Consider the following 12246-nt stretch of genomic DNA (forward strand, 5'->3'; position numbering starts at 1 on the left):
CTTGGAACCCAATATTTTCCTATTCAATTTTTTTTGCTTGTATTTGGTACACCCAGTACTGTTTCTTCCCTCTTTCTCTCCTTTATCATGATTATGAATTGTTATATTTTGAAATTTCCTTTTGAGTTGTGCGTCATTAGTGGGTGGAAGCCTTGTCTATGAAAGCATTGGCTCTCATGGTAAAAGGGAATACAAGCCAACTATAAATAGTCTGCCCTTGCACTGGGTCTTAACGGGGTTAAATTATAAGTTTGCTGAATCTTTCTTCCAAGACCACTGTGAAAGAGTTTTGATAACATTCTACACGAGATCTACCCAGTGCAATGGAAAGGTGAAGGAAGCCCCACTGAGATGAGGCCTTTTTAACGGAGATTATTTAATTCAAAAATTACCTTATTCGCAATAACAATATATACAAAGGAAAACAATGTAATTTCACATTCTCATTGTCATATTCATATAACATTTTGTTACTGTACATGTTATGTTAACCATTGATTTACTCTGTAGCACCAGAGTTGAGGGTGATGATGCTTTACCTTGTGGAAGGTAACATCCATGGAATTTGGCCATTCAAGTTAGTGCCATTATTTTTCTCCTTCCAACTACCCTGCAAAGCGTATTGTTTCTGTTCCCTTATGACTGCGACTCTCCCACACCACGTAGCAGTGCGTTCCACATTCCAACAGCTTGTCATGGCACTTCTGGATTTTGATGGTGTTTTTGTGCAGCGTGGTCTATATGGCTGTGTAAATTCAAATGAGCACATTTCCATCCTTGATCACTGTGTGGTCTGAAAATCACTGTCACCCAACCTCTGCAGCTAAGTCTTAGGGCTGCAGGACTCGTGCCGATCCTCTCGCCTTGCCCCAGCCTCTTTTTTAATGCATCATCCACTTGTCCTGAGATGCTCTTCCACCTGCCCTTTGGTACACCCAGTACTGTTTCTTCCCTCTTTCTCTCCTTTATCAAAACTTCTTATCCTTGGCTAGACCTTTCTCCTTTGCTTGATGTTTCCAGTGGCCTGAACCATTGTTTCTGAGACAGTAGTTTGAGGCCCAGCGCTAATATATGAAACAGTGACAACTATATTGTGATTTTTAAAAACCCATCTGGACCCCAAATGTCTTTGAGGGAAGAAATCGGCCATTCCATCCAGTTTGACTTGTAGGTGACTCCAAATGCACCATGTGGTTGATTCAGATGATCTTCTAGTTCAAGGGACAGTTGTATCTGGACATTAACCTTGTCAAATATGTCCAAGTTTCATAAATGAATGAATAAATAAATCAAACCAAAATACCTTTAATGGTCATTATCTCAATGTTATATTTGTTACGCTTACAATAGTCTACATTGACAACCTCACAAAGTAATCCATTGGCCATAAAGCATAAACAGAGGACTCTGGGAAGTGAGAGACACGCAATGCAAAGCTTTTAAGAAAGGCAAACTGATTTGTGCTTTCCATCTTCTGAGTCAACACATAGACAGCGTATATCATGATGAGTGATCACTGCTTTTATTCACTACCCCATAACCATAAGTTTCTTTTGAAAAGAACAAGCAATTGTTTCTAAACTTGTCACAATGCTGCCAAACATCCCTCATGGTACTTACCATGATTTGACTGAGGACTGGTGACAAAGGCAGATAACTATAGGCCAGTCAGCTTCATGACTGTAGTCGGGAAATTCCTCAAAGACGTTAGAATAGTAATTGTGGTAGCAAGGATTTGGAAAGGTAAGTCATGTTTAATAACTTTAGTGGAGTTTTTTTTTTGAGGATGTAGCAAGAGCAGTGGTTAGATGGGAAAAGATGGATGTGTACTTGGATCTCCAGAAGCCATTTGATAAGGTGCACCATAAATACTTGTGTAAGATAGGGATGCATAGTGTTGGGAATAATGCATTAGCATGGATAGAGGGCTGGTTACTCAAGAAAAGCCAGAGAGGCTGCAGATCTGAAGTACTCTGTGTGGTTCTGATCTTCCTATTACTTGAGAAAGAATATACTGGTTTGGAGATGGTTCAGAGGAGGATCATCAGGTTGGATCTCGATATGAGGGGGGTTAGCCGAGGAGGAGAGATCATGTCACCTGGGAGTATACTTGTTGGAGTTGAGAAGAATGAGGTCTTTATAGAAACATGAAATTATAAGGAATAGTTAAGATAGAAGCAGGAAAGTGGTTTTCACTGTTGGGTGAGACTAGAACTAGGGAACATAACCTGAAGATTTGGGGAGAGTAGATTTCGGAGAGATGAGGAAGAACTGTTTCTCTCAGAGTAATGTATCTGTGGTATTCTCTGCCTTATTAAATATATTTAAGGCAGAGTTGGATAGGTGTTTTTTGCATTGTGGGCGAATGGAAGATTATTGGGGAAAAGGCGGGTAGGTGGAGCAAAGTCCATGGTCAACTCGACAATGGCAGGGCAGGTTTGACAGACCAAGTAGCCTGCTCTTATTTACATTCTTATGGTGTGTGAGGTTGGAAGCTTTACCATGGGAAAATTCAATATTCTATAGTAAGTAACAATGAACGCAAGAAACTGGTGAATGTATTCTTATAGCAGGATGGTGGGCAATGTTCTGCAAGCCAAGGATGCTGTAACTTAACTAAGAATAGACATGAGAAAGAATTTCCAGTCTTGGTCTGTTTGGAACAGAAATGTACCAGATGGGTTCCTCACAATGAGCATGGTGCACCTCACACAGTGATAAATGAATACAAAAGGTTGAAAGCATATGAGGCAAAGCCAGGTAAATGGGAGGACCTTGGGTGGATAATTTGGTTGGCATTGACAAGATGGGCTGAAGGGCCAGTTTCCATGCTATATAACTGACTATCCAATGAGTGATATTTATATTGGCTGTATTAAGTTGATGCTTGACCAATTGCATGTTTGTTTTAGAAAAGTTCATTATGTTCCTTTTAAAATGTGGGCCATACTGTCCCCTCTTTCTTGCTTCTTCTATTTTAATGCCTTTAACCTCTGAAATGTGGTGCAAACTTTGGTACACCCAGTAACTTTGACCAAACAAATGTCATCAGGATTTTGATGAGTTATGTTATTTAAGTTCATGGCTGCAATTTGGGGTTCCAATGACCTTGGTCAAGTCCATTTATGGGCCAACAATGGGAGGATTTGAACATTGGCACATGGAATGCAAAGATGTGCTGAATGGGATGCTGTCAGCTCGTGCCTCCTTGTGAACTTGGGCAGAGTTTAATTGGTGGATTATTATCTCATTATTAACACTGGACAATGAAGATTTTGCTTCCTGAACCACTTTGGGGTGTATTTTATGGATTTTGGGCTGTTGATCATGAAAATCACCTTAACATTTTCCTATAATGTATTGTTTTTTTAGATATGTTTGATTCCCTGTCATATTCTGTCATAGTGATTTCCTGTTCTGTCCCTTCATGCTACAAAACCATGAAATGCAGCATGTCATTGAAAATTCATTTTCTGCATATACACTTGGACGTCTTCCCTGCCCATCTTGGTGCAGTCAGTGATGAACATGGAGAAAGGTTTCACCAGGACAGGGCAACTGGAATCCATCAATACTGGCCGACTATTGCTTAACACTGACACAAGAGATTTCTGATGCTGAGTACAAAAATCAGTGGGAAAACATTTTTAGATCAACGCAATCTGTCAATATCATTATGCGTTTAAACTTGCTACATTCAATTAAAAATTCAGTTAATCTTTCTCTAACTTCCTATGTGCTACAGCAAATCTGAAATGGTCTTTGTGTTCAGTTTGAAGTTGGCAATCCTAATCCCCATTAATTTTTCAGGAAGCAAACCTTTTGGGTGGGGGGGGGGAGGGAATTGTTTACCAGTGTGATGTGTTGATTAAGCTGCTCAACTGGAACCATGATACACACTTCATAGTCTACAGCACCTACAGCAATGCATTTGTCTACCATGGAAGTTGAAACATATAATGTGAAGATCTCCATCATGTAGTTTCCCCAGCTGCCTTCTCCCCTATATTGTCCCATTCCTATGGATGAAATGGATTTGGAGTTCATCCCAGCTAGAGTGTGTCTTTCTCCCAGTACCAACCTATAGGATCAATCCAACCTTCCTGCATTTCATAGGGCCCTCTTAGCTCTCCACTTTACCCATTAATGGTTGGAATCTATCTGTGACATTAAGGTGTATAGCTAGTCAGGCAGTCTCTATAGGCCTTGTTATGGTGAAACCCCATATTAAAGCCGGGTCGTTTTATTTTATGGTGATGACCCTATAATGCGGATCCTACATTCCTTTTATGGAGAGCAGAGACGGGAACTGGCTTCCGGAGCTGAGGGAAGTGGGGCGAGTGGTTCGTAGCGCCGCTGGGAAGTGGATGCGCAGTGTTTGCAGATGGGTCTTGCGTTGTGTGTTTTTACTCTATTGACCCACTGAGTTTCTCCAGCATCGTGTTTCTTCGCTTTAAAAATCGCGCTTGGGTGGCGGGCTGACGATGTCATCAGACGTTCCCTTTGCACCCGCTTTCAGCGGCATTTTATAGAGGAGATGGAGCACTCCACCTTTAAGTGTACCCCCAGGTGGATACATTTGCCTTTTTTTCTCCATAAAAGGTCCTTCAGGTCTGGTCTTTCTTCAGAGCTAGGTTAGGAAGGAAACCTACTTTAAGTTCCAGAGTGAGGGTCTCTGAATGCATAGAATCCAGGTGAGATACAAGTGGTGTAAGATGTGTTAGTTCCTGCTGAGAGGGGATGCTAAAGGGTTGTTAATTGCAGTTGATCAGCTTGAAAAGGGTGTAAATAGGAGATGATGGGAACATAGCATAGGAAATAAAAGGTGAGCTGGACAATCATCTTCTGCAAGATGATGGTCTGGCTCTGTTCCATCTATTCTGCTGCTGACACGTTTCACAGTAAAATAGGGTTATTTAGAAGACTCGTTTTGTTTCTTAACCATGGCTTCTCCTCACCATTTCTACCCAGTTCCTCCCTGACCTGAGTAATGATATTCACCCACATTGGATCAGTTCCTGGAGCAGACCGTCCAGGTCATCTAAACGTTAGTGCTTACAAACAAGCGCCAGGACCTGGCCTGAATGGCGGGGAGAGTGGCCCTCCCCAGTCAAATCCTTCCTGTGAGATGACTGTGGAAGAGTGGAGACAGTCAACCACCTCTTTGCAGAATGCTAAATAGCCGTTCAGAGTACGTTATACATCCCCCAGCGGCAGCATGACAGAGGACTCTGAATGACGGGTAGTTCCTGGGGATGTACACCTAGAACGCTTCCACCAGTGTTGTCTCCGCTCCATCCTCAACATTCATTGGAGCAAATTCATCCCTAACATCGAAGTACTCAAGATGGCAGAGGCCGACAGCATCGAATCCACGCTGCTGAAGCTCCAACTGCGCTGGGTAGGTCACGTCTCCAGAATGGAGGACCATCGCCTTCCCAAGATCGTGTTCTATGGTGAGCTCTCCACTGGCCACCATGACAGAAGTGCACCAAAGAAGAGGTACAAGGACTGCCTAAAGAAATCTCTTGGTGCCTGCCACATTGACCACCGCCAGTGGGCTGATCTCGCCTCAAACCGTGCATCTTGGCGCCTCACAGTTCGGCGGGCAGCAACCTCCTTTGAAGAAGACCGCAGAGCCCACCTCACTGACAAAAGACAAAGGAGGAAAAATCCAACATCCAACCCCAATCCACAAATTTTCCCCTGCAACCGCTGCAACTGTGTCTGCCTGTCCCGCATCGGACTTGCCAGGCACAAACGAGCCTGCAGCTGACGTGGACATTACCCCTCCATAAATCTTCGTCCGCGAAGCCAAGCCAAATAAAAGAACACCGAATCAGACATCCAGAACTGCTTGGCCTTGATGAGGGAACCAGTTTTACACTGTACAGTGGTTCTGAAGGATATGCTGCCCTTGAACTAGGTATACGCCCCTTATTTACGTGATCTACTGCTGATTTTCCCCATTCACTCTCTACACCACTTTAAAAAAAACAATCCTGGCTGACGTCTTTCCTCCTACTGTTTAATTCCAAAATTTTTTGAAAGAAGGTGGGGTAAAACTACTGTGAACAATAATGTTATAACCATTTCCTCTCCGTGTAGATTGACTCTAAAGAAAGAACCGAGCTGCATTAGCTGGCACTCAGTTGGTAGCAGATGACACCACTGCAGGTTTTCTTTCGCACTGATTGTTTATAATTTTTGTAATGTTAGGATGAATTATCCTGGCTTTTTCTCCTCTCCTCTCCCCCATTTCCCCCCACTCATCCTACCAACATTACCAATTTTGAGTCAATTGAGCCCAATTCTGTTTCAGATTCATGGTCAGAGTACATGCATGACATCACAGACAACCCTGAGATTCCTTTTTCTTGCGGGCAGGGCAGGTAGTGCAAAAGATAAACTGCCCACAGCGTAAACAAGTAAATAAATAAAAGAATTGTAAATTGATAACGAATGTGAACAAACTGCGATGCAGAGAGAACAAAAGAATATCAGTAAAGTGCAGAAGTAAGAGTCCTTAAATGAGTGAGTCTCTGATTGAATTTGTCTTTGACGATGGAGGGGTAGCAGCTGTTCCTGAATCAGGTGGTGCGAGTCTTGTGGCACCTATACCTCTTTCCTGACGGTAGCAACGAGAACAGAGCATGCGCTGGGTGGTGAGGGTCTTTATTGATTGCTGGTGCCCTACAATGGCAGCGTTTCCTGTAGATGTACGCAATAGTGGGGAGGGTTTTGCCTGCGATGTCCTGGGCTGTGTCCACTACCTCTACTGGGTATTGGTGTACCCATACAGACCATGATACAACTGGTCTGCATACTTTCCACCACATCTCTGTAGAAATTTGCCAGGGTTTCTGATGCCATACCAAACCTTCGCAAACTCCTAAGTAAGTGGAGGCGCTGATGACCTTCCTTCATGATGCCATTGGTGTGTTGGGTCCAGGAAAGATCTTCTAAGATAGTGACTCCCAAGAAGTTAAATTTACCCACCTGTCCACCTCTGATTCCCCAATGATCACTGGATTGTAGACCTCTGTCTTTCCTGAAGTCAACAATCAGCTCCTTAGTTTTGGTGACATTGAGTGCGAAGTGGTTGTTGTTGGTGCACCATTCAGCCAAGTTTTCAATCTCCCTCCTGTATGCTGACTGATCCCCTTTTATACAACCCAGCAAATTTATAGATGGTGTTATTGTTGTACCAAGCTACATAGTCGTGGTGTAAAGTGAGTAGAGCAGGGGGCAAAGAACACAGCCTCGTGGAGCTCCGGTACTGATGGAGATTGTGGAGAAGTTCTTACCAGTCCTCACTGATTGTGGTCTGAAGGTGAGAAAATCCAGGATCCAATTATGCAGTGGGGTGTTAACTCTCAGGTCTTGGAGCTTGCTGATCAGTTTTGAGGGGATGATGGTGTTAAATGCTGAACTGTAGTCAATAAAGAGCATCCTGATGTATGCATTTTTACTGTCCAGGTTTTCCAGAGCTTTGTGTAGAGCCAGTGAGATGGCATCCACCATAGACCTGATTCTACAATAGACAAACTGGAATGGATCTGTCACTTCTCGGATAGGAACAGATCTGCTTCATCACCAGCCTCTCAAAACACTTCGTCAGTGTTGATATAAGTGCTACTGGTCGATAGTCGTTAAGGCAGGTTTCTGCACTCTTCTTGAACACTGATATGATTGCTGGTGTCCAAAAAGCATCAATCATTTAATAATATCAGTGAAAGAGAAGGAATGGTCAACGTTTTGAGACTTGTTTATCCTATATCGATTTTCTTTTTTTATTATAATTTTTTATTTTTCACACTGTGAACCATATCAACCAAAATATATACAAACGTTTCTCATTAAATATACACAGTGACATTTTCTCCCTTTTTTCCCCCCTACCTTCCCCCCTTTCCCACCCCCCTCCAAAATACATAAATAGTCAACATATACAATACAATAAAACCATTAAACAAAGTCATCACACAATGAAAAATAAACAAGGAAAATGTGTCATCTACTTTTACACACTGGATCAAGTCGTTTTTTCTTATCATTTTAGGGGGTGGAGGTCCGAGGCAAGCCCTCTCTGTTACGTTCCATGTATGGTTCCCAAATTTGTTCAAATAATGTGACTTTATTTTTTAAATTATATGTTATTTTTTCCAATGGAATACATTTATTCATTTCCATGTACCATTGCTGTATTCTCAGGCTCTCTTCCATTTTCCAAGTTGACATTATACATTTTTTTGCTACTGCTAAGGCTATCATAATAAATCTTTTTTGCGCTTTATCCAATTTGAGGCCTAATTCCTTACTACTTGTATTATTTAGAAGAAAGATCTCTGGATTTTTTCGTGTTTTTTTTGTGATTTAAAAAAAAAAAATCTGATCTAGATCTTCCCAAAACATTTTCACGTTCTCACATGCCCAAATTGCATGTACTGTTTTTCCCATTTCTTCTTACAGCAAAAACATCTATCTGATAATGTTGGATCCCATTCTTTTAACTTTTGAGGTGTGATATATAACCTGTGTAACCAATTATACTGCATCATACGTAACCTTATGTTTATTCTTCATAGTTCCAGAACATAACTTTCCCATGTTTCATTCATTTTTAAAAATCTTTGTTTAAATCCTTTTCCCACTTTTGTTTAGGTTTCATCATTTTCCTTATTTTGCAGCTTAATGTACATGTTCGTTTTAAATCTTTTAATTATCATTGTGTCTGTAATCACATATTCAAAGCTGCTTCCTTCTGGTAACCTCAGTCTGTTTCCCAATTTATCCTTTAAATAAGCTTTCAATTGAGGATATGCAAACATTATACCATGAGTTATTCCATATTTGAAATTCAACTGTTCAAATGTTAATAAATTATTTCCCAAAAAACAATTTTCTATTATTTTCTTTCCTTTTCTCTTCCATTCTCTAAAGGAAAGGTTATCTATTGTAAAAGGGATTAGCGGATTTTGTGTCAATAGTAATTTTGTTATTTGGTAATTCGTTTTTTTTTTCCTTTCTAAGTGGATCGTCTTCCATATATTAAGTAAATGATGCAATACTAGTGAGCTTTTATATTGCATCAGCTTTTCATCCCACTTATAAAGTATATATTCCGGTACCTTCTCCCCTATTTTATCTAGCTCTATCTTAGTCCAATCTGGTTTTTCCCTTGTCTCATAAAAATCTAAAAAATACCTTAATTGTGCTGCTCTATAATAATTTTTAAAGTTTGGTAACTGCAAACCACCTTGTTTAACTCATTAAAGAATTTCTCTGTTATGGGAATTGGTAATGATTGAAATAAGTATTGTATCCTTGGGAAGACATTCATTTTAATGCAATTTATCCTCCCTATCAATGTTAGCAGTAATTCTTTCCAATGTTCGAAGTCTTCCTGCAATTTCTTTATTAGTGGCTGATTTGTACAGGTGGCTTAAGTTATTATCTAACCTAGTACCTAGGTATCAGATTGCTTGTGTTTGCCATTTAAATGGTGATTTTTTTTTAAAAATTCTGTATAATCTCCATTACTCATTGGCATCACTTCACTTTTATTTGCGTTGATCTTGTACCCCGATGTTTCTCCATATTCCTTCAATTTCTTATGTAATTCTTTTATTGATATTTCTTGTTCTGTTAAGTATACTATGATGTCATCTGCAAATAAACTGATTTTATACTCCTCCTTTATTTTTATCCCTTTTATTTTATTTTCTGTTCTCATCAGTTCTGCCAATGGTTCTATTGCTAAGGTGAACAATGAGGAGGATAATGGACATCCCTGTCTAGTTGACTTACTTAATTTAAATTGGTTTGATACATATCCATTTACTGTTACCTTCACCAATGGTCCATTATACAATGCTTTAATCCAATTAATATATTTTTTTCTGGTAGATTGAACCTCTGTAATACTTTAAATAAATAGTTCCACTTTATACTGTCAAAGGCTTTTTCTGCGTCTAAAGCAACAGCCACTTTTGGTTTCTTATTTCCTTGAACTGCATGAATTAATAAGTTTACAGACATTATCTGCTGTTCATCTCTTCTTAATAAATCCAGTTTGATCTTAGTTTTACTATTTTTGGTACACGTTCGGCCAATCTGTATGCTAATAATTTCGCTATTATCTTATAATCTGAATTAAGTGGAGATATTGGTCTATATGATGCTGGTGTTAATGGATCCTTCCCCGTCTTTGGTATTACTGTAATTATTGCTGTCTTACGTGAATCTGGCAAGGTTTGTGTTTATTCTATCTGGTTCATTACTTCCAGGAGAGGAGGAATTAATAACTCTTTAAATGTTTTATAGAATTCTATTGGGAATCCATCCTCTCCTGGTGTTTTATTGTTCGGCAGCTTTTTTTAATATATCCTGTACTTCCTCTATTTCAAATGGTTTTATCAGTTTGTTCTTCTTGCAATTCTGGCAGTTCAATTTTAGCTAAAAACTCTTCTATTTTATCATCTTTCCCCTCGTTCTCAGTTTTGTATAATTGTTGATAAAATTCCTTAAGATACTCATTAATCTCTATTGGGTCATAAGTAGTTTGTTTGTCCTTTTTCCTTGATGCCAAAGAGTTCTTTTAGCTTGTTCTGTTTTAAGTTGCCAGGCTATATTTTATGTGTTTTTTCTCCCAGTTCGTAATACTTTTGCTTTATTTTAATTAATGTTCTTCTGCACTTTATACATTTGTAATGTTTCGTTTTTTTTTGTCTGCCAATTCTCTCCTTTTCATTATATCATCTCTTTTTACTAGTTCCTTTTCTGTACTTACTGCTCTATTTCCCAATTGTAATCCTTTTTCATCTTAGTTACTCAAGTTATTATCTGCCCTCTAATGAAGGCTTTCATTGCATCCCATAATATAAATTTGTCTTCATTGATTCTATATATATTTCAAAATACGTTTTAATTTGGCATTCAATAAACTCTCTAAATTCCTGCCTTTTAAGTAGCATGGAGTTTAACCTCCATGTACATGTTCTCGGTGGAATGTCCTCCAGTTCTATTGCTAATAACAGGGGTGAATGATCAGCTTTATATTCAGTTTTCCTAACACTCCCTTGAATATGGGCCGACAACAAAAAATATCAATCCTTGAGTATGTCTTATGCCTACTCGAATAATATGAGTATTCCTGCTCTCTTGGGTGTTGCTTCCTCCATATATCCATAAGTTTCATTTCCTGCATTGATTTAACCATAAATTTGGCCACTTTATTCTTTTTGCTTATCTTTGTCCAGTTTTATCCAACATTGGATCCAAATTAAGGTTAAAATCCCCTCCTATCAATATATTTCCTTGTGTATTTACAATCTTCAAACAAATACCCTGCATAAACTTTTGATCCTCCTCATTAGGTGCCTATGTATTGAGCAGATTCTGTGTATATCTGACACTTTATCATTACATACCTCCCTGCTGGATCTATTATTTCCTCCTCTATTTTGATTGGTACATTTTTATTAATTAATATAGCTACACCTCTAGCTTTTGAATTATATGATGCTGCCGCTGCGTGTCCTACCCAGTCTCTCTTTAATTTATGTTCCACTTCAGTTAGATGCATTTCCTGCACAAATGCTATATCTATTTTTTCTTTTTTCAGTAAATTTAATAGCCTCTTCCTTTTAATTTGGTTATGTATTCCATTAATGTTTATAGTCATATAGTTCAACATGGCCATCTCATATCCTGTTTACAGCTCATTTCTGCTTCCTCACCACCACCATTCCCGTTTTCCCCATTTTCATCTCTCAGTTTTCCCTTTTTAAACTCAATGTATGACAACCTATTTAAAACATAAAATACTCCAACAACTCCCACATCCAATATTCCCTTAACCCCAAGTATCCCCCCTCTCTGAATTGCCCCTTATCCCTTGCCAGGCAACCATTACTCCCCTTTCCACTTGGATTGCGAACCTGCTCCCAAGCGTGAACTGATTTTGCAGTGACGGTTATTCTCTCCCCCCCCCCCCAACACCCCTAGAAAACACTTTTTTTTACACATATAAGTTCTCCCTTTTTTCCCCTTCCTTTCTTCCCTTCTCTTTCCCTTCTTTAGTTCTTTACGTATACATTGTTTTTACATCTTTATATATATTTTATCACCGTTCTTCATTCTTGTACATCTCTTCATCTCTCCTTCTGTCCTGCAAGCGTTCTGCAATATCTTGTGCCTCCTCCGGATCCGAGAACAGTCTGCTTTGCTCCCCGGGTATAAATA

General features: G+C 39.4%; 1 protein-coding gene across 4 annotated transcripts in view; it reads left to right on the forward strand.

Moving 5' to 3' along the window:
- lnx2b (ligand of numb-protein X 2b) overlaps positions 1 to 12246 on the forward strand; it is a 60703-nt gene that overhangs the window by 18333 nt on the left and 30124 nt on the right. Inside the window, exon 1 of one of the 4 annotated variants that reach the window (XM_069892892.1) lies at positions 513 to 577. The exons of the other annotated variants lie outside the window; for them this stretch is intronic. Coding sequence (XP_069748993.1) covers positions 528 to 577 — 50 coding nt within the window. The 5' untranslated portion in view covers positions 513 to 527. Of the gene's footprint in view, positions 1 to 512; positions 578 to 12246 lie in introns of those variants that run through there. 4 annotated transcript variants of the gene reach the window in all.

Source organism: Narcine bancroftii, chromosome 8 (assembly GCF_036971445.1).
Source record: "Narcine bancroftii isolate sNarBan1 chromosome 8, sNarBan1.hap1, whole genome shotgun sequence".
NCBI lineage: Eukaryota > Metazoa > Chordata > Chondrichthyes > Torpediniformes > Narcinidae > Narcine > Narcine bancroftii.